At 54.7% G+C, this 18,938-nt stretch overlaps 1 protein-coding gene across 8 annotated transcripts in view; it reads right to left on the reverse strand.

The window, feature by feature from the left end:
• TMPRSS13 (transmembrane serine protease 13) overlaps positions 1-16,813 on the reverse strand; it is a 30,515-nt gene extending 13,702 nt beyond the window's left edge. For 2 of the 8 annotated variants that reach the window (XM_034665860.1, XM_019810150.2), the window contains exons 1-6: positions 16,672-16,806; positions 5,960-6,164; positions 4,859-4,963; positions 2,576-2,614; positions 2,358-2,480; positions 1,289-1,418 (exon numbers count right to left, since the gene is read on the reverse strand). In XM_034665860.1, the coding sequence (XP_034521751.1) occupies positions 1,289-1,418; positions 2,358-2,480; positions 2,576-2,614; positions 4,859-4,963; positions 5,960-6,164; positions 16,672-16,692 (623 nt within the window). In that variant the 5' untranslated portion in view covers positions 16,693-16,806. Of the gene's footprint in view, positions 1-1,288; positions 1,419-2,357; positions 2,481-2,575; positions 2,615-4,858; positions 4,964-5,959; positions 6,165-16,671 lie in introns of all 8 variants that reach the window. The other 6 variants (XR_004627025.1, XM_034665858.1, XM_019810148.2 and 3 more) reach the window with 6 other exon arrangements.
• Between the last annotated feature and the right edge of the window lie 2,125 nt (positions 16,814-18,938).

Here is an 18,938-nt window from a genome sequence, read left to right on the forward strand (position 1 = left end):
GTACATAAAACTCACCTTGGGGCATTTGTTCAGCAGGTTTTAAAGCCTAATCCAGAGATTCCGATTTTGGGGTGCATTTTAACAAGCACCCCAGGCGATTCTGATATGGGTGATCCATGGGCCGCTGTGTGACATTTCTGCACATTTCTAGAACATGGTCCACCTTGCATGAGAGTGTGCCTTTTACACATGCTGTTCCTCTCCCCAGGGGCTCCTCTGTTCCCTGCTCTCCACCAGGTGCAGTCAGGTACCCTCTCCGTTGCATAACCATAGTGCTTTGCGCAGGTTCTTGTCATTACACATAGCATTGCTGTGGTTATTGTGTTAAGCCTCTCTCCCCCACACCATACCAGAGGTTCTCGAAGGGCAGGGATCTTGTCAGTGTGCCCATGGTCTCTGGCATATATCAAACCGCAATTATGTTTGTTCTTGGAATAAACGACACTATCTACTGAAGCCCAAGGGAGGTTCAGATTTGCATAAGGTCGTACAACTCAACAATTAAAGATGTCCGTCTTCTTCCAGTCAGATCCCCCCAGTTCCCCTCTCACAGATTGGAACTCTGAGGCTGAAGTGAGGGCACAGGACAGGCCCTAAGTCCTAGCCTCCGAGCCCTGGTTTTCAAGGTGCTTTTTTCTACAGAGAGTCCACGGTGACAGCCTAAACCTCACACACATTGGTGAACCCCAACACTCAGATCAAGAGGGGAGATGGAGACGGCTATGTGGCCTGGAAATAAAGGGAAGAATGGGGCACTCCCTCAAGCAGCAAGGCTGTCCTAACCCTACTTCCGGCTCCACCCGCCAGCATCTGCTTTGCTGTGAAATCTTTAGAGCCAAAGATTCTGAAGACTCTACCACACCTGCCCATCTCCTTCCCCCTTTGATGAGTTCCAGCTCCAGCCACAGCTGCTGCAGCTCAGAGCCCAAGCTTCTAGCTCCCGGCTGTGAGGAGAAGACGAGACTGGCTCAAAGCCTACCCCGTTCACAGGGCCACCGTGATCATGAACTGTGAGCAGGGACACAAGGCCACGTTGAGGCAAGAACGTGCAGGAGTGTCTGTTCCTACTGCAGAGTTCAGATCATGACTTTGGCTTCGTGGGAACAACCTGCCCCCAGACGGGGCTCCCAGGGCCTCTGTCCCTCTGAATAACTCAAGAGCGTCCCGACCTAGAGCCCTCAGCCCTGGTCCTCAAGAGTCCTTTTAATGAGTTGCCCACAGTGAGCCTGAGAGGCCCTTGCAAAGAGCCCGGGCGTCCCTGAAGCTGGGACCCCGGGGGGAGGTTTACCTCACGAAACCCAGCTGCTGGCACGTCTTCTCCGAGTAGGAGTCATTCCAGCTGTCACTGCAGATGGGAAGCCACTGATGGGAGGATCCGGAGTAGACTTTAAGCAGAGACGTGTCCCAGTCAAACCTCACTGCCGGGCAGGGAAAGGGTGGAGCAGGCTCTCAGCACCCAGCTCTGCAGGACTGTGCTGAGTTAGGCTCTGAACGCTCCTGTCCTGAGGCCCCTCGCTGAGGCCTGGGGAACGTCTGGGAGCCAGACGTGGGAGGTAACGATTCACAGCCAGGGCGCAGAAGCCCAGGACACTGCGAAAAGGGCAGAGCCAAGGCAGGGGCTGGGGCAGGGCTGAGAGCTCCCTATGCAACAGGACCCGAGGGACCAATGCTAGGAAAAGGGGTGAGCACTGCCAAGAGCCTTCACCCCAAGAGGGCAGAGACATGCCCGAACAAGACAGTGGCAAGGAGAATAAGGTCAGTGATGTGACTGCGTGGTCAGTCACAGAGTAATGTGGTCCTGGGCAATGACACACACAAACACACAGGGGAATGCTCCCACAGACACCTACACCAGGGTTGTACATCGGCAAGGCATCGAAAACCAGAGGATCAGAGAGCAGAAAGATCTTTGCGCTCATCTAGGCCGGCTGTTTACAAACTGACCTCTATGAAACGGTAGGAGTGCCAAGTCAGAGGTCATCTGCTGGGGCCTGGATGGACGGAGCATGTGGATGGGGCTCTGGACCCCACACCTGCCTCCAGCCAGAGTAGCTCTATTTTATGCGATACTCGGGTGTGGTCAGATTCTGAGAACCACTAATCTTATCCAGTTCACTCATTTCACAAATTAGGAAACTGAAGCCCAGGGAAGGTAAGTGACTTGCCTGGGTCACACAGCACTCAAAGCCAGGTTTCAGACCCCAGTCTACTATGACTGAACCCAGGTCCCAGGTCCTCTGACTCTCTGTGCTTTGCCTCCCATCCGAGCTGATATGCAGTTTGCAGTCACGAGAGTGGACGCGTGCACACACACACACACGTACACACACACGTGCACCCACACCCAGCATCCTTACCACAGCCCAGCTCATCACTCCTCAGCTTACAGTCCACGACCCCATCACAGCGCACAGCATGGGTGGGGCAGCTCTCCACTGGCTCCTTGTACTTGATCCCTGTGTGGCCCCGCCAGAAGTAGACTGGAAAACAACGAAGCAGACAGCCTGGTCACTGCCAGGCCCACAAAGACAAGACACTGAGCAGCCCGAGGCACTGGGGGTTCTGAGACACCGACCTGCAATCCCTCTTGGACTCTGGGGCTCTCTTCCCCCATCTGTATGGAGAGAAAGGCTGCTCAGGAATGCTCCAGAATGCTCCAAAAAGCCCCTGCAAGCAGGGCAGCACCAGGCAGGCTCGGGCAGCCACCCAGAGAGTGAGAAAGAGAGGGAGGGACTACGAGGGAGGGAGGTATGGAGGTGGGTACTATATTGGGAGCTCCCGCGCCCTATATGGGCTAGAGTGGCAACCAGAGAAAGCCCTCCTCCAGAATCCAGAGACCCCCTCAGAGCCCCTCTGGCATCCCTTCATCTCTATTCTCTGTGGGTGATAGCAGAGAAATTTCTGTCTCCACTGTCCAGACGCACAAGCACTACCCGTGCTGTCTTCTCAAAGGCTGTTCTTTCGGTCTTAGAAGCTCCTGGATTTTCCTTCTCCTCCCTCTCCCCTAAACAAGGGATGTCCCCTTTGCTCAGCTCTTGCCCCATTATTTGTCTTTATGCCTTTAAATGTCTTTCCTCTCAACGAGTAAATCTAGGTGGCTGATTCCCAAATGTACAAGCTTTACAAACCACGTGTGAAAGTCAGCCTCGTGACTCCCTGTCTCTAACACTAACCTCTTCTCAAACTAGGGATCCCATCCCTCCTGCCAGAGACACCTTCCCTTGGGTGCCCAAGAAACCTGAGTTCTAACCCTGGTCCTCATCCTCAGCTTGACACCCCGCTTCTCCCGCCAGCCCTCCCACATGTTCTGTTACCCAGGGTGAAGGTCACCGTTGTGTGTCTGCTCCTTCCAGACCCAGACACCAGTGCCCACAGGGCCACAGGTGGAGGGGCACGCTCGATGGTCAGCGGGCTTCAGGACACATGGTGAAACCACAATGGGACTCTAACTCTATCCGAGGTGCCACCCTTGGATGCCGACTCATCCCTCCATGGGTCATTCCCAGCTGCTCTCCCGTGACTGCCAGGCGTCCCCCGGACCAGTGCCCTGCGTGGGAGAGGCAGGAGCAGCAGGGCAGCACCGTGCTGAGGATGCCTTTACGTGCACTGTGACAGCGATGTCACCACCATGTCAGGCGGGTGGGGACACTGAGGCTTGGGAAGTTAATTTGCTGCAGCCTCACAGCTGGCAAGTGGCAGAGCCAGGATGCTACGGGGGGCCATGCCCTTAACCAGCACACTACTGCCTTCCGCGCCACCCTCTTCCTGGAGCTCCCGGCCAGCCCGGTTTCCGCTCCGTCATCCACCCGGCTCCTCCCCACACTGTGCCACCTCTTGAACAGAAGCCTTACCCTCCAGCCTGGCATTTAAAGCTCTCTACCATGTAGCTCAGCCATGCCCAGCCAAACAGACTGCCCCCCAGGTTCTCAAACACTCTCTTCCTCTCTGGCTAAGTGGGTCCCTCCTTCCCCCCACGCTGACCTTGCCCACCTGCCCCCGACATTTCCTGCAGCGGCTCATCCTGCTCAGATGCCCTGCCCACGTGCTCTCCCCTCCTCCGGGCTGTCACCTGACCCTTCGTAAGCTGGCCTCGGCTACCCCATCCCACACAGCTGGCACCTCTTAAGGTCGCATTTGGCCTCAATTATTTCCAGCTAGGTCCAGAGAGATTCCAGTCTCTCCGAGGACAGGGTGGCATGAGGTGTGCTCCCCTCCTGCTCCCTCCTAAGGTTCCCCGCTGTGCTGGTCTGTGCTGGACGCCCTCCCCCCAAGCAGAGAGCCCTGGGCCATGTCCTGAGTATCTTTGCCAAAGTATGTGTGTGTTTGGAGGTTGGGTGGGGGGGGGGAGGGGAGGAGGCCTGAACCCCGGAACACTTTATCCCATTGTCCAAAAATGCCCGAGAGATTTCCCTAACCAATGTTTATATGTTTTTTAAAATAATTAGCATATATAGATTGTGTGCCAGGCACTGCCATTATGTCATTTATGGCTCGTACATAACCCAGAGAAGGCGTTACGAGTGCTGACTGGGCACGTAGTAAGGCGAATGCACTGAAGGAATTGAATCCCACATGGAGATGCAGAAATGGAGCTCAGAGTAGTTAACTAACTCTCCCAAGCAAGATGCACAGGAAGTAGCCAGGATGAGCCCTGAGCCCAGTTCCTCCTAACCCAGCGGCTTCAAAGGGGGCTGTAGGCCTCGTGGTCCACGGCCTTTTGCAGGCGTGTCTGTGGGGCACAGTAGCCAGATGAGTGTGTGTTCCCCACTCCTATCTCCCTGTGGCGTGCCCCCATCCATGGACCCCATTCTGCTGGGCCATGACCAGTGCCCGCCCCTGCTCCCTGCATTAAACTCACGAAGAATGATGAGCGACACCACGAGGGCGATGAGGAGGAGGACACATCCGATGAGTGGCAGCCGCTTCTGGCCCTCCTGCCAGGTGAACTTGGGCAAGCTGCTACCTAGGAGCGGGGGGCAACAGCAGGTGAGGGTAAGGCTGTCGGAGAGGGGTCTGGTGCAGTGGAGGAGGGGGAAGGAAACAGGCTGGTGCCAGAGGGGGCCTCTGGGGACCTCTCCACTCCAGAATATAGCACCACCCCACCTGATAGCGACAGCTCCCTCTAACTGACCATATACGCCGGGCCAGCTAGGCATTTGCAAGTGTTCTCTTATGGAATTCTCAAAGCAACCATGTGAGCTGGGCATTACCATGCTCATTTTATAGATGGGGAAACTGAGGTTCACAAAAGTGAAAGAACTTGCTCGAGGTTACTTGGCTAGTGAACAGCGGAACACAGGGTCAAATGAAGTGTGTCTCGTTCCAAAGGCCACCACACCAGAGTGCCTCACCAGCCCCTGAGAGGGCAAGACTGTGAGAGGGGTCCCAAATATGGGCTGGTGGGAATAGTCTGAAGTCTAGGACAAGAGGAGGGCAACGTTGGGATGGGCAGACACACTGTTTCGTTACGGGCAGAGCCAGGCCCAAGGCCCATCTGGCAGCTCTGACTTCCAGCAGCTGAACCAGATAAGTCAGGTTGGAAAGATGGGGGTCGAGAGTGCCTGCCTGGTCAGAATCTCTCCATTGCCTCCTCACCCCACAGATGGGCCCATGATCAGGACCCTGCTCCAAGACAGATCCCCGCCTCCCAGCAGACCCCCGGAAAGGGCTCTAACCAGAGTTCTCGCTCAAGAACAATGTGCTCTGACCCGCAGCCTCCAAAGTTATAGCTGCTTTCTTCTCCCCTACCCCATTGGCCCCAATTTTCCACTCTCTTGGGTTTGCATGTAATGGCTCCTTTCTGCCCCCACCTCCCCAGGCCCCCCACTGCCTGCCTCTGCTTCCCACACGTGACTATCCAAGGAGGAGGGGGAGAGCAGAGAGTGCCAATTCTGAGATTTCCCCCTCGCCCATCATCTGCTTCCCACTCCTCTTGCCTTCCCTGCAGTGTCCCCCTTACCTGGACTCTCCCCGGTGGCCCTGGTGGCTGGCGGTGACCTGACAGGAGATGCCCGGATGGGCACGGCCCCCACTGGTGTCGCTCTAACGAGGTACACTCTCGTCGGAGAGGATGCCGTGGAGGCTGACCTGGCAGATGATGACCTGGAAGGGGATGACCGGGCCGGGGACGCCCGGGCTGGAGACGTCCTTGCCGGAGAAGCATTCTGAAAGCAGAGTGAAGGGCATCCCTCAGGCTGCTCCCCTGAGAGCCCACCCAGCTTTCAGCCCTGCTGAGCCAGGAGACATATGCGTGGGGCAAGCGGCTAGGTGGGGACCAACCCCCCCCCCATCACTACCACCACCACCTCCCCATCCCTGGCAGGGAAGCATCTGAGAAGAGAGTGTCCTGGGATGGAGCACAAGTTCAAAGAGCCTGCACTCCCCAACTCCCTATAGTCTCTCCCCATCACAGGTGCCTGCAGAGGTGGGCAGACGGCAGTGGGCCACCTGCCTGGTGCTTGGGGGTCCTTCCTTTGGTTACATGTGTCTAGGGACCCTCCCTCTGAGGGTCGCTCAAGGAGATGTGGTCCCCGGTGGGGTGATTGCCCTTTCCACCTTCTTCACTTCCACTCCCCCCCCACTCCTGCCCTTTCCTCTTGTGTACGCCATATAAAACCCCATTCTTACCATGAGCTGTCATCAAAAAGTATGAATAGCATGCTTAAGAAAAGCCCTGCCCTGCCTTGTAGCCCACCATTCTCAGTAACACCAGGCTTGTCCCGCTGGCTCACGCCCCTGCACACGCACGCACATGCACACACGCACCAATGCCCAAGGGCAACTGGAGAGGCAAAATCAGAAGAAGGTATAGGCTGGGGTAAGAGTCCGCCACTCTTGGACAAGATCCTTAACCCAGCTCAGCTGCTGGTGGAGTGGTTTGCTCATCCAGATTTAGCACTCTAATGGATGGTTACAGAGGACTTCACATGCTCTAAGAGCTTTATATGTATTTACTCACTTAATCCTCAGAACAGAATCACTCCCATTCTGCACAGGGGAAACAGAAGCAGGGAGACTAAGCAATGTGATCGAGCCATAGTAGCTGAAGAGGGGCAGGGCCAGAGCGTGAGCCCAGAAAGCCCGGCCTGGAGGCCCGCTCAACCATGAGGCTTTGCTGCCTCTCTGAGGAGGGACGCAGTTGAGAATGAGGCAGCGGCCCTTACTAGGCAATCAGTGAATGCTGGTCCTGTTCCTTCCTGGAAGGTGGAGCCTTTGGGGTGCTCTAAATCTAAGAGAGAGCAGGTGGGCAGTCAGGACGGACAGGAAGTCTGGCAGGGCCCCCACTCATTGTCAGCTCCCTCTCACCCCTTATACCATCTCCACCTCTTCAGCCCCCTCCAGAAGCCCCGGAGCCAGCAGGGCGCAGCTGGGAACGGATCTGGCCCAGGGGCCACATCTGACCCTTGTCATCACTTCAGCTGAGTGCCGACTGGCCCCTCAGGAGGGCAGTCCAGGGGCAGGAGCGGCCAGGATGGTGAGGGCCGCACACCTGTGCTGGGGGCACAGTCGGCAGGGCCATGTGGAGGAGACAGGCTCTGGACCCCCAGCACCAGTTTCCATCCCTCCCCTGCCACTGTGCTTAACACCGGACATCATTAGTAAGCAGACCGGTTAAGAAAAAGTCCTCCTCGTTAGAACATCGGCCCAATTCAACACCATCCTCCCTACCAGGCAGGGGGTTCTTGTTTGGTTTTGTTTCAATTGTTTTAAACTCCCTTTTCTAAGAGTCAGAGGTAATGGATTTGGTCACTTCCTCATTGTTCTGGAGGCTGCAAAATGAATTCAAGGAGGAATCTCGAGTACTGGACCACGCTCGGCTTACCACCAGCCAGGACCAGGAGCCATCATCCCAGGGAGTTGCTGGGGTTCCTTTATGGATGTGGGTAAATACACGTGGATCCAGGTGCCCCAGCCAGCCGAGCAGGGACACCCTTGTGAGTTTTTAGCAACCCGAAGGGCAGCTGCCGCTGCTGCAGACCCAGCTGAACCAGAGCTCGGATCCCCCTCTCCCCGCCATGGTCTAGAGACTACATTTCCATGAAGTGAAGACACGTGAGCCCCTAGATGCTTCCAGGGGAACAGGACTGGGGCTGGGGGCAAGGAGAGGCAGCGAGGATATGTTGAAATGTAGCACGCATCAGCTTCCAGCTTTGGCTCTGGCGTCAGGCAGACTGGGGCCCCCATCCCACGCCCAGCAGTGTGACCTCGGGCAAGACACTTAACCTTCCTTTTTCTTTTTCTTAGTCTGTAGAATGGGACCAATGACCCTGAGGATTCAATGAGATAAAATAGGAAATGTCTTGCCTATGTCTGGCACACCGCAGCTGGGCGGGAAACGATCATCTCTCTCCACCTTTCCATTGGCCCACACAGCGCCCACCTGAGATTTAACAGCCGGGGGGCGTGACCAAAGGACTGAAAGGTGGTGGGAGCTCATCTTAGGGAGAAAAGAGGGTGCTAGACAAAGGCCAGACTAAGGTCCTTCAATGACAGAGACAAACCCAGGCTGTGTAGACCCTGTGCTTCTCACCAACGGTGGTCCGAGGCTTGGCACTTGCCCGGGACCCTGGCACTGGGCACCTCAACTGGCCTGCCAGCCTTCCCTCCCTGCTCTGCTCACACTCTAAGCCTTCCCCACCCTTGGGGCACATTCTCACCACAGGATGCAATAAAATGACAATAGTTCACCGTGTACGGTACTTTAGAATTTATAATAAACTTCCACATCTGTGGTCTCATAAGGTCCTCACTCCAACCCTGAGAGTTTGGTGTTTTTAGAAGCCTATTTTACAGATGAGGAAACCAAGGCTCAGGGCTCAGATTGCCCAGAATCACACAGTTGGGATGCTGCCCCAAGCCTGTGTGTGTCTGAGTCCCCTGCCCTCTCCAGTCGGCAGCAAGGGCCCCCAGAACAGTCTTCTCCAGGCCCCTGTACACAGGATGCTTGTTCCGCAGTTGTGACGTGGTCTGAGAATGGGGACCTGGGGTCTTGTGGGCTGGGAGCGCCATGGGGAGCCTGGCAGTGGGGACAGTGGTCCTGCAGCTATCTTGGTCTTATGGAACTTTCTGGTGGGAATCACAGGTGGGTCCTGGGGCCTGCCGGGACCTGGTGGAGCCCAGGGGGGACAGGAGAGGCAGCATGCCAGGCATCACACACTCTATACCAGCAAGGGACTCTGGGCGGGTGACTCCACCTCATTATACCTCCATTTTCTTATCTGTACGGTGAGCCAATCACCCTGCTTCATAGCATTGTAGTGATATATGGTGTGTGTACAGTAAGGACTCGGGGACCGTGAGCTGTGACAGTGGGTGTTTATCTGTTAAAGACACTAGACTTGAAGTGAAGAATCCGTGTTCAAATACGACTGCATCCATCCTGAATGGGCTGCCCTGGGCAAGTGAGGGAACACGCTAGTCTATCCCCATGCGTGTAAGGTGGGAACAACCTTGCCTCCTTCCCCCGATAACTGCAGGATACACACAGAAGAGCCTGGGCTGTAAACGTGTGTCGCACTGTAATAAAGGCAGCAGCCACTAGGCACTCAGCTTGATCCTGTTTCAACCTCATCACAGCTCTCTACGGCTGGTTTTGTTAGCCCCATTTTATAGATTTTGAAACTGAGGTCCTGGGAGGTTAAGAACATGCCCCAAACTCACCTCTCAGGGCTGAGTGACAGGGCTCAGACCCAGACCAGGCCTACTAGGAGCAAGGAGAGTCTGGACCCACAGTAACACGAGTGTCCCCGGTCACTTCCTTCATTTCCTTGAGGCTGAGAGCACGCAAAGAGCTTCCACGCCCATTATTTCCTGTGATTCTCATAGGGCCTCGCTAGCAAGCTGGGCAGGGACTATGACCCCTAGTTTATCCTTAAGGAAACCGGGGTGCAGGGGACTAAAGAGCATGCCCAGATCCCCTGAACTGAGTGGCAGGCTTGTAGGGACTTATCACAACCTTCTGATTCACATTCAAGAGCTCAGGCTACGTCACCGTAGCAGGAGCAAAGGGGCCCACAGTTGGCGGAGGCCCCAAGGGAGATAGTGCGAAGGCTAGGGGATGCAGGAGCAGTGGGAGGGAGTTAGACCACAGGGGTAGCGGGGGGGGGGGGGCGGGGGCAGGCACAGTGGGAAGCTTGGGGCAACCAGAAAGATGAGGGGGCCTCCTGAGCCTTGCTCAGCCCTCTCCCCAGTCCTGGTTCCACCCCACCCGCATGTAGGACCCAACATGCCCACCCAAGGCCTCCGCCCATAGGAAGCAGGGAGGAGAGGCCCTAGGGAGGTGAGCTGGGGCCAGGCAGGAGACTGCCACCCTGGGTCTCTCTTCTCTGAGTCTAGAGGGAGCCGGGGCAATGTAAAATGGGACTCATCTTGGGCTTGGTACCCAAGGGGCAGGAGGGGGTGAAGAGGCCCCAGCCCTACAGCTGCTGCCTGTAAGCCTCAGCAGCGGTGTCAGGTCTCCCCAGGGCTGGGGCGTGGGGGAGAGGGCATGGAGGGGAAGCGGGGCCTTGCGGGTAGACAGGGCAAATCCAAGAAAGAGCTGGAGGCCATGGAGGGCCTGGTCTCAGTAGAGCGAGCACCCTGGTGTCAGAGTCGGTGGGAGGCACATGCAGAGATCTGGGCCCCAAAGACCAAAAGAGGAGAGGCCTGACCTCAAGGTCCACATGACAGCTGCTGTGTGGGGAACCATGGACCCCAGCAGGATGGACGGGCAGCCCCAAGACCAGAGGAAGGCAGCCTCCACAGTGAGGCCGTCTGCCCCATCCCGCTGACTGAACCTCAACCTGAACCATCACAGAATGCTGAAAAGAGCCCCCTTTTTCAGGGGCCACTAGAATAGATTCCACAGTCATTCTTTATCTGTTTCAAGGCCAGCCACCCCCACCTCCTGGAGGTTCTTCCTGATGTCTGACCTACTATAGCAGTAACTCATTTCCTCTCCTCAGTTCTTGGAGAGCAACTGCTGAGATTCCAGCCTCCCTCGTGGTGGCCTGGCCTCACCCTCAGGGCAGATGCCTTGAATAGGTGGGAAAGAGGGCAGGAGGACATCTTGCCCAGAGCCCCGAGATGCAAGGGTCTGAGGCCAGACCAGAACCAGCCCAAATCCGGGCCTTTGCCAGAGAGCAGAAGACCCTGCAATGGAACTCAGATGACCGACTCCAGGCTCCCCACGACCTGCCTGTGGGCGAGAGGCCCCTCTGCCCATCTGGGGGCAGGTGGGCAGGGCAGAGCCAGAGGGTGGGTGACTGGACCATTTCCCTGGCTAAGCACAGCCAATCATTCTTTCCTGGCCCTTCCTCTCCTCCCTGACAGCCCCTAGGGTGGTCTCTGGGGTTCACCTGTGGGGTAACACATTCCTGAGCCCTCACTGCATTGCAGACCAGGCCTATATGCCGGGTTGCCATGACTCCCACCTGCCTGTGCCTTTGCATTCCCCAGGGGATGCCACACACAACAGGCCCCCCCAAGGTGTTCTGGGGCAGGAGGCGGGCTGGCTGCAGGGCAGGCCGAGCAGGGCTCTGCAGGGAGGCAGGGAGGCAGTGAGCAATGAGCCAGAGAGGGGGGCTGAAAAGAGCAATCCCTGGTTCTGGGGTGCCTTCCAAGCACTTCCCTAAACAGGAGTCGATCAGAATTATTATTCCCATTTTACAGTCAAGGAAATAGAGGCCTAAAACATTCATGTGCTTTCCTCAGAGTCACTTCAGTACATCTTACACAGCAGAATAGAGACTAAAACCCCAAGCTCCTTGCACATAGGCCATGGCCCTCTATGCCACAGCTGCCAGGATAGATACCCCACCCCAGGCTGAATAGGACAACTTTATGGCTTCCTGTGGCAGACCCTGTCCTGTGGGCCTTTACCTGGTGGGGGATGGCAGTGAGTGAGCAAGGACCCCAGGGGTCCTGCCCTTGGCCTCTCTGCATCTCCTGCAGGCCCAGCCAGCCCTGCCAGGAAGATAGGGGTCCTCTGCCGTGCTGAGCCATGTGGCAGCCACCTCACAGATTGGTTTTGTGCGTGCTACCAAGAACTGAGCTCCAGGCATTGCTTAGAGACTGTTCTCCAACCATGGGAGGCGGCCTGAACTCCAGGGTAGTAGCACCATGCGCCGCTCAGAGCCCACGCAGGCAGGGAGAAGAACCTAGCAAAAGGGTCCTGCAGGAATGTCCACCTGGGCAGCAGCTGTGGTAACGTGACTTCGGGACCCAAGGGCAGGTCCACCGCGGCCCGTCTGAGACCAGTCAAAGCCGGCAGGGCCTCCCTCCTGTGCCCTGGGCCATCCCTTCTCGCAGTCTGCACCCAGGGCAGGCTGGGCAGATCACAGGCTGTCAGAGCTACAAGGAGCTTAAAAACCCTCTAGTTCTAGTTCCTTGATCCTACTAATAAGGTGATTAAGGCCCAGAAAGGCAATGCAACCTGTCTAAGGCCACACAGCCAGCTGGGGGCAGTGCCCGGACCCGAAATGTCAATCTTCTGGCTCCTGTCCTTAGGCTCCTGCCCATCACTGTGCTCTCCCAGTGCCCCTTACCAGGCTCCAATAGGGAAGGACTCCTCACCAGACTGAGGCCCCTTGGCAGCTTCTCTCTCCCAGCGTGAGTATCAAGGACATTCAGAGTTGGGGGGCATAGGAAGGACTCCAGCCTGGCCCCCCAGCATTCTGGGCTAGGCAGGAAGAGATGCCCCCAGGCCTCAGTGGAAGCACTAGAGGGTACCAAGAAAAATCAGGAGCTCCCATTGGTAGGACCTAAATGGCCTCCATGCCTGTCAGGACGCTGCGGAGCCCCTGGACCATGGCAGGGGAAGCCTGAACCCATTCTGCTATGGACCGGACTGGACTGAACTGGCCTCCGAGGAACTGGTCTGAACTGGGATGGAGTGGATCATGCTTGTTTTTCCTCCTTACTGCTCAACCCAGGCATCATTCTACCTCCAGGCACACAGGGTTCCCTCCTACTCCCCCCTCCCTGAACCCAAAGAAATTCCACAAATGCAGGCTCCCCCTCAGAGCACAGGCAGATTCCCCAGCACCTCCTTCCACCCTCCTTCCAAACTGGGGAAACCCTGGAATCCAAGTGGGCCCCGGACTAAGAAGCCGAGCGGAGGCCTCCCTTGCCGCAGGCTCGGGAGCCACAGGGGAGTCTTGCTTTTGCTCCTCACCGTGCAGGACCTTGGGTACAGTTGCAGCCCTCTCTGGGCCTCAGCGACCTGAGCTATAAAACGAAGGGAGCGGACAATCGGCTGTCTTCAAGTGGGGCTCCCGGAGCACGAGAGGTTCCATGGAAACGCCTCCGGGACCATTGTAGCAGGGAAAGGGTGTGGAGTGCTTCACCCCACTTCAAACCGAGAAGATCTCCTTGGCTGTGGTGGACAGTGGGCTCCACACACTGTTTCATTTGAACAAAAGAAGCTGCTGCTACAAAGAACTTGGAAATTACTGGCCTGGGCAAGCACTGAAGTTCCTTCTGGTTTACAATGCCTCCTGAAAAAGCCTCAGGGAATCCCCGGTAGACCAGCATCAAAACACCTCCTTGTCCATTCATTCATGTATTCATTCATTCATTCATTTGTTCAGTCATCAAAGAGTTTAAAGAACATTGAGGACCTACTGCTGCCAAGCAAATAATCTTTGATCACCCAGGGTCTTGTTGCCTCAGTTTCCCCCATGTGTCTTCTATGCCAACTCTGGGGCGGAGACACAATTCAGGGCTGGTGCCTCATGGAGGTGCCCTGGACAGTCCTATCAGAGGAGCCACACTCCATGTGGTCCTGCTGGGTCCTGACAAAGCCCCGGGTCCCCCGTGCTGGCTTCCTTCATGCCTCCCCCCAGCACCCTGGCCACCTGGCTGGGCACAGTCCACCCCGCTGTTGCTGTACCAAGAGGAAGCTGTTTTGCCAAAACAAGACACTTAAGCTAAGTGGCTATTGTTACATCAGCCGGCCTTCCCTCCCAGCAGCCCAGCCTGGAGCCCCGTATACACACTCCCACACATTCTCGTCCACATTTGCCAAGTCACAGGGACAATTCAGGGGGAGGCAGGGCAGGATCGGCCAGGTGGAAGGCTGCTTCACGTGACAACACGGAACAGAGAGGTCTCAGGGCACGGCAGCATGCCTGTAGGGCCAGAGGGCAGGTGCCAAGGGTCCTGAGGGAGTCTGCGCTATGGGGTCGATGGCACAGTGACCTGAGCCTACCGATCTGCTATCTTAGGAACCTGCCTAGCCCCCTCAGGGGAGGGCACCTCACCCTGAACCAGCCCTGGGACCGCCAGCCACTCTCAGATCCAGGACATCTGTGGTGTTGGACTGATTGCGAACCGGCTCTGTCACAAGAAGACCTGGTCTACAATGGATTGCTGCTTTAGCAGAGGGTCTGTTCAGTCTTTCCTTAGTAAACATGGCACTTCTGGAAGCATTAAGAATGTGATACCTTTTGAAAAAAACACAAAACACACACTATTGTTCAAGAGCAAAAGCACATATCCAGTGTGGCACACCTGTAATCCCATTCCGTGTAATTCCAAAGACTGTCGTGGAACCAGAAAGGGGTCTGGGGGCAGGGGAAGCAATTTGTCCAGCCCTCGTTTTTGGTAGGTGGAAACACTGAGGCACGGAGAGATTTGTCCACAGTGTTAGAGGAGCCAGAACTAGATCCTAGACGATGGTGATAGGAGGAGTAGGAGGGTAATCTGAATACTCTCTGAGTGTATCTCTTTCTCTCTGCCAAATGCTATTTAAAAAGTCCTGTTATGTGAAAGTCACTATTCTAAGACTCCTTGAAGTACACACTATCTTTATTCCATTTTACAGATGAAGAAACTGAGGTAGAACAAGGTTGATTTGCCCAAAGTCACAGCTGATCTGGAACTTGGTCAGGGCTCTGTCCACATCATGCAGCTTCTTTTGAAGACTGAGAAGCTGAGAACTTTCTGCACCTCCCATCCAAGGTCCCACCTGAAAACCCAACCAGCTCGCACAGGAGCTTCCTCGGGCTTCCGTCCCTTGGCCACCATCTTCCTCACTACTTTATGGAGCCGAAGGACCAAAACCACAGTGTGCATCTCTCTGCCTGGGAGAGAAGGCACGGCCATAGACAACCAGTTTCTCCCAGTCTGCTCCTCTTCGGTCTAACTGACCTGAAGAAATCTGCTGCAGGTAAAATTCAGAGCCCCAGGCAGCTCTCCCTGCCCCCACCCTAGGCTCACTATCTTAGACGTTCTACCTTAAACAAGGGGGTGAATTTAAGAACGTTAAATAAGGAAGTGGTGGTTCAGTTCTTCACTCCAAAGTAAGTTAGGATGGCCTCCGAGGACGAACATGGCACCTAGCACACCACTGAACACTTCTTCAATCAGGAATGAAAAGTCTGCTCTCCACTCTGCCCCTCCAGTGACCTTCCATGTTGGTCCCTAACTCTGGAAAGATAACCATCATAGGCAGGTGTCACCTCCATCACCCTGACCAGGGACTGGCCCTACCATCCTTCAAGACAAATCAGCCCTTCTCTCTATTTAGAGATCATCAAGTTTAGGTTCCCAGAAAGTCACCAACAAACACACCAGATGGCTGTGACTGTGGGTTCACCTTCTCCACACCACAGACAAAACTCCATTCTGCCCCATGCATTGCCCTTACTGCTCACCAGAGGCTCCAATGAGCCCAGGGGCCTAGGATCAAATGATCCTGGGGAGGTGGAGACAGGAACCGAGGAGAACAGTGCAGAGGTCAGGAGGGAAGCCTGAGAAAGAACAGTCAAGAGGGGGCTTGAAGAATGGCGGGAAAGATGATGGTAAAAGTGGCAGAAACGTATCTGGGGTTCAGAATGGACCACAAGCCTCCTATAAGCCAGAACATAGACTTAGCTGATCCTTCTCAAACCCAGAGCTGCCCCATCCTTCCCAGAGTCTCTGATTCCACTACTTCGGTAAAGAATAAAAGGCGGCAGAGAGAAGTAGAAAGCAAGACCTAAGAAGTCAGAGCACAAGAAGAATGTCCCTCAAGAAAAGAAAGCTGAGGCACAATTGAACAAAATCTTTGGAAGCCTTCACATGTATAATTGGCTTTTCCACAGAGGACATTCTAGCTGCTCTCTGCCACCACCAAGAACAGAAGAGGAGGAAAGAAAGAGGAGGGGGGAAAAAACCTGAGTTATGGCAGAAGGAATTATGGTTAGACATAAGGAAGCACTTTCCAAGCATGAATATTATAAAGCCTGAAAATAAGTGACCAAAGGAGATGGGAAAATCCCCTTGAAGATCTTACACATATAGAAAGTCACATTTTCTAAGATGGTTTATGAGTCTAGGGGGTTAGCCAAGATAACCTTGAAGGCCAGTTGGAATGCCAAGTTTCAGTGATTTCTCAAGCCAGCAGAAGTGATGATCTAACAGCCAGGGTGCTCACAGGCCACAGAGCAGGCACCCAAAACTCAGGCACAGCCCTGTGGTGCTTCCTGACCAGATCCCAAATCCCATCAGCTCCTCCCAGGCACCCCTCTTAGAAACTGGGATAAAAAGGGGGCCAAGCAATCTCAATCCCAAAGAGCTTCAAATGAGAAAAGGCATATTCGATTTCCCCCAAAACCTGAGGCATACTGGTGGCTGTGCCCCACCTCTCTCCCAGCCCTATCCCTGCTTCCCCGGCACTGAGAATCTGGCCTGAGGCCCATGGCCACTCACCTGGCTGCTGTCCCTTTCCATGGTCTCCTGAGAAGTGAAGCTTCCAGGCTCAGCTGATGTCCACAGGAAGATCCATGTTGGCCCCTATCTTCCCCGGCATGTGGGGAAAAAGGGGCTGGAAGGATGAGGGCCAGCCCCCACCAGATGGGGCGGGGAAGCGGGTTGGGACGTGTGAGGTAATCTCAAGTATAAACAACACCACAGAACTAGCCAGACCTGTCCCTCTTCCCTCCTCCGAGGCCATCCCTGTTACTCAGCGAATACCAAATACCAAATACTGGGAGTGTGAAGCTACCTTTATGCCTGAAACTGCCCCCACAGAGTCAGCTATGAGGAAATGAGGGGTTCCGGAATGCTTCATTCAGAGGGGCATTCTGAGAGAAGAAGTGCAGGCCCTGTGAAGACAGTCTTAGGCCTGTCAACCTGAACGCCTAAAACAGAAGTTCCCGGGCCCCCTGAGGCAAGACCCTGTTCCTAAAAGGAACGCCCAAGGCCAGGGACCAGAGCCCCACCCAGGGCAGGACGGTGTCAACCTTCATCTCCAAAGACCACGTGTACAAATCCCAAATCAAGGCACACGGCAAAATTTCCATTTTCTGAACTCTATTTCTATGAAAACTCTTACCAAAGAAATTAAAATCAAACAACCTCTAATTATACCCATAATGAATTTCCTCTACAGAAAACAATAAAACGTTATGAAACAACAACACATCAAAAGCCAATTAAAATAAAACATAGAAGTATCTGAATGGAAACCATTCTAAGAAATTGTGAGCTGACTCATAGTCCCCTAGCTATGCCCCATTCTGATCCTCAGAGTCGAAAGAAACAGAGGAAGAGCTGCCTGTCTCGGGGTGCTTAGCACCCCCAAACCCAGCAGAGCCGCTACTGAGGCATTTCAGGTGAGCTTCAGGATGAATTTGCGTGACTGAGCATTTGGGGGCATGGAGGCCATAGAACGGTGTATTTTTTACAGGTTGAAGGAAGCCCAGAGACCATCTAGTGCTTTGGTCCTCTCATTTTATGGATGGAGAGCCAGCCCGAGAGCCTGAGCGATCGCACACGTCACAGGAAACAGCAGCAGCAGGGATAAGGTGCTGGGTCTTCTGCCAAATGCTTTACATACAGCACTGCGTGTAATCTCCACAACGATGCTGTTCCTCTGTCCTTCACTCATTCACCAACAAACACTCCAGTGCTTCTGATGTGCCTGGCGCTGCTCTAGGTGCTGGGGACACGGGCAACAGAGCAGGCAGATACCCTGCCCCATGGCACTAGCATTGGGATAGAGTCAGGGCAGACAAAAATAAACAGGTAAGTGATGATAGATAGATAGATAGATAGATAGATAGATAGATAGATGATAGATAGATAGATAGATAGATAGATAGATAGATAGATATAATAGAACAGTATATAAGAAAACAAGAAGTGATATCGAGAAAAAGCAGGCAAGGGGAGCAAGAGGGCTGGGAGCAGACATACAGTCTGAAACAAGGAGGTCAAGCAGCACTTCACTGGGGTGACCTTTGAGCAAAGACTTAAGGGAAGTGACCACTATTCTCCCCATTTATATGCAAGAAAACAGAAACTTCTAGCTCAGAATAGAAGCCGTCAGCTCCAGCTTCAGGTGTCTTGAGGGAAACCTAATCCCGAGGCAGAGGGATGGAGGAGAGAACTTTCGGAGGACCCAGGTAACTCCAATCTTGAGTTATTTTCGATGTCACGTTCCTGGCTCTCCAAGAGAGCAGAACTTAGCCGCAGGCCGCATCCCCTTCCTGCTGTCTTGACCAGCCTGCCATGGCAGAGGGACCACTCCCACATGGTCATCCAGTCCTGAGGAGATGTCTCCTCTTCGCTTTCTCCGAGGGAGCGCCCAGCTCCCACCCCGGGCACCGGAAAGAGCTACGAGGCTGTTGCTCAGCCTTGGCATTTGTCACTCCATCCCCCAGGCAGACCACTGGCCTCCCAGGATCACCCTCCAATTTTTTTCCCCGAAGGTCCCAACAGCCTCTGGGAAGAACTCAGACTTGGGGTTCTGGGCCAATGGAAGCAGATGAAAACCCCGACTCGGAGGTGAAGGCCAGCTCCACGAACTTGGAGGTCTTCAGATTGAACATCTGGGAAGAGGCGATGACACATCAGACCAGAGAATATGTCCAGCACCAGGTAGGCCCTGAAGAAATCTCAGTTTTCTTTCTTGGTGTTTCATCAGAGACACAAGTTGGCCTGTCCCAGCGTCCTTGCTGCTCAAGCCATTGACC

The sequence above is a fragment of the Ailuropoda melanoleuca genome, chromosome 8, assembly GCF_002007445.2.
Source record: "Ailuropoda melanoleuca isolate Jingjing chromosome 8, ASM200744v2, whole genome shotgun sequence".
Classification (NCBI taxonomy): domain Eukaryota; kingdom Metazoa; phylum Chordata; class Mammalia; order Carnivora; family Ursidae; genus Ailuropoda; species Ailuropoda melanoleuca.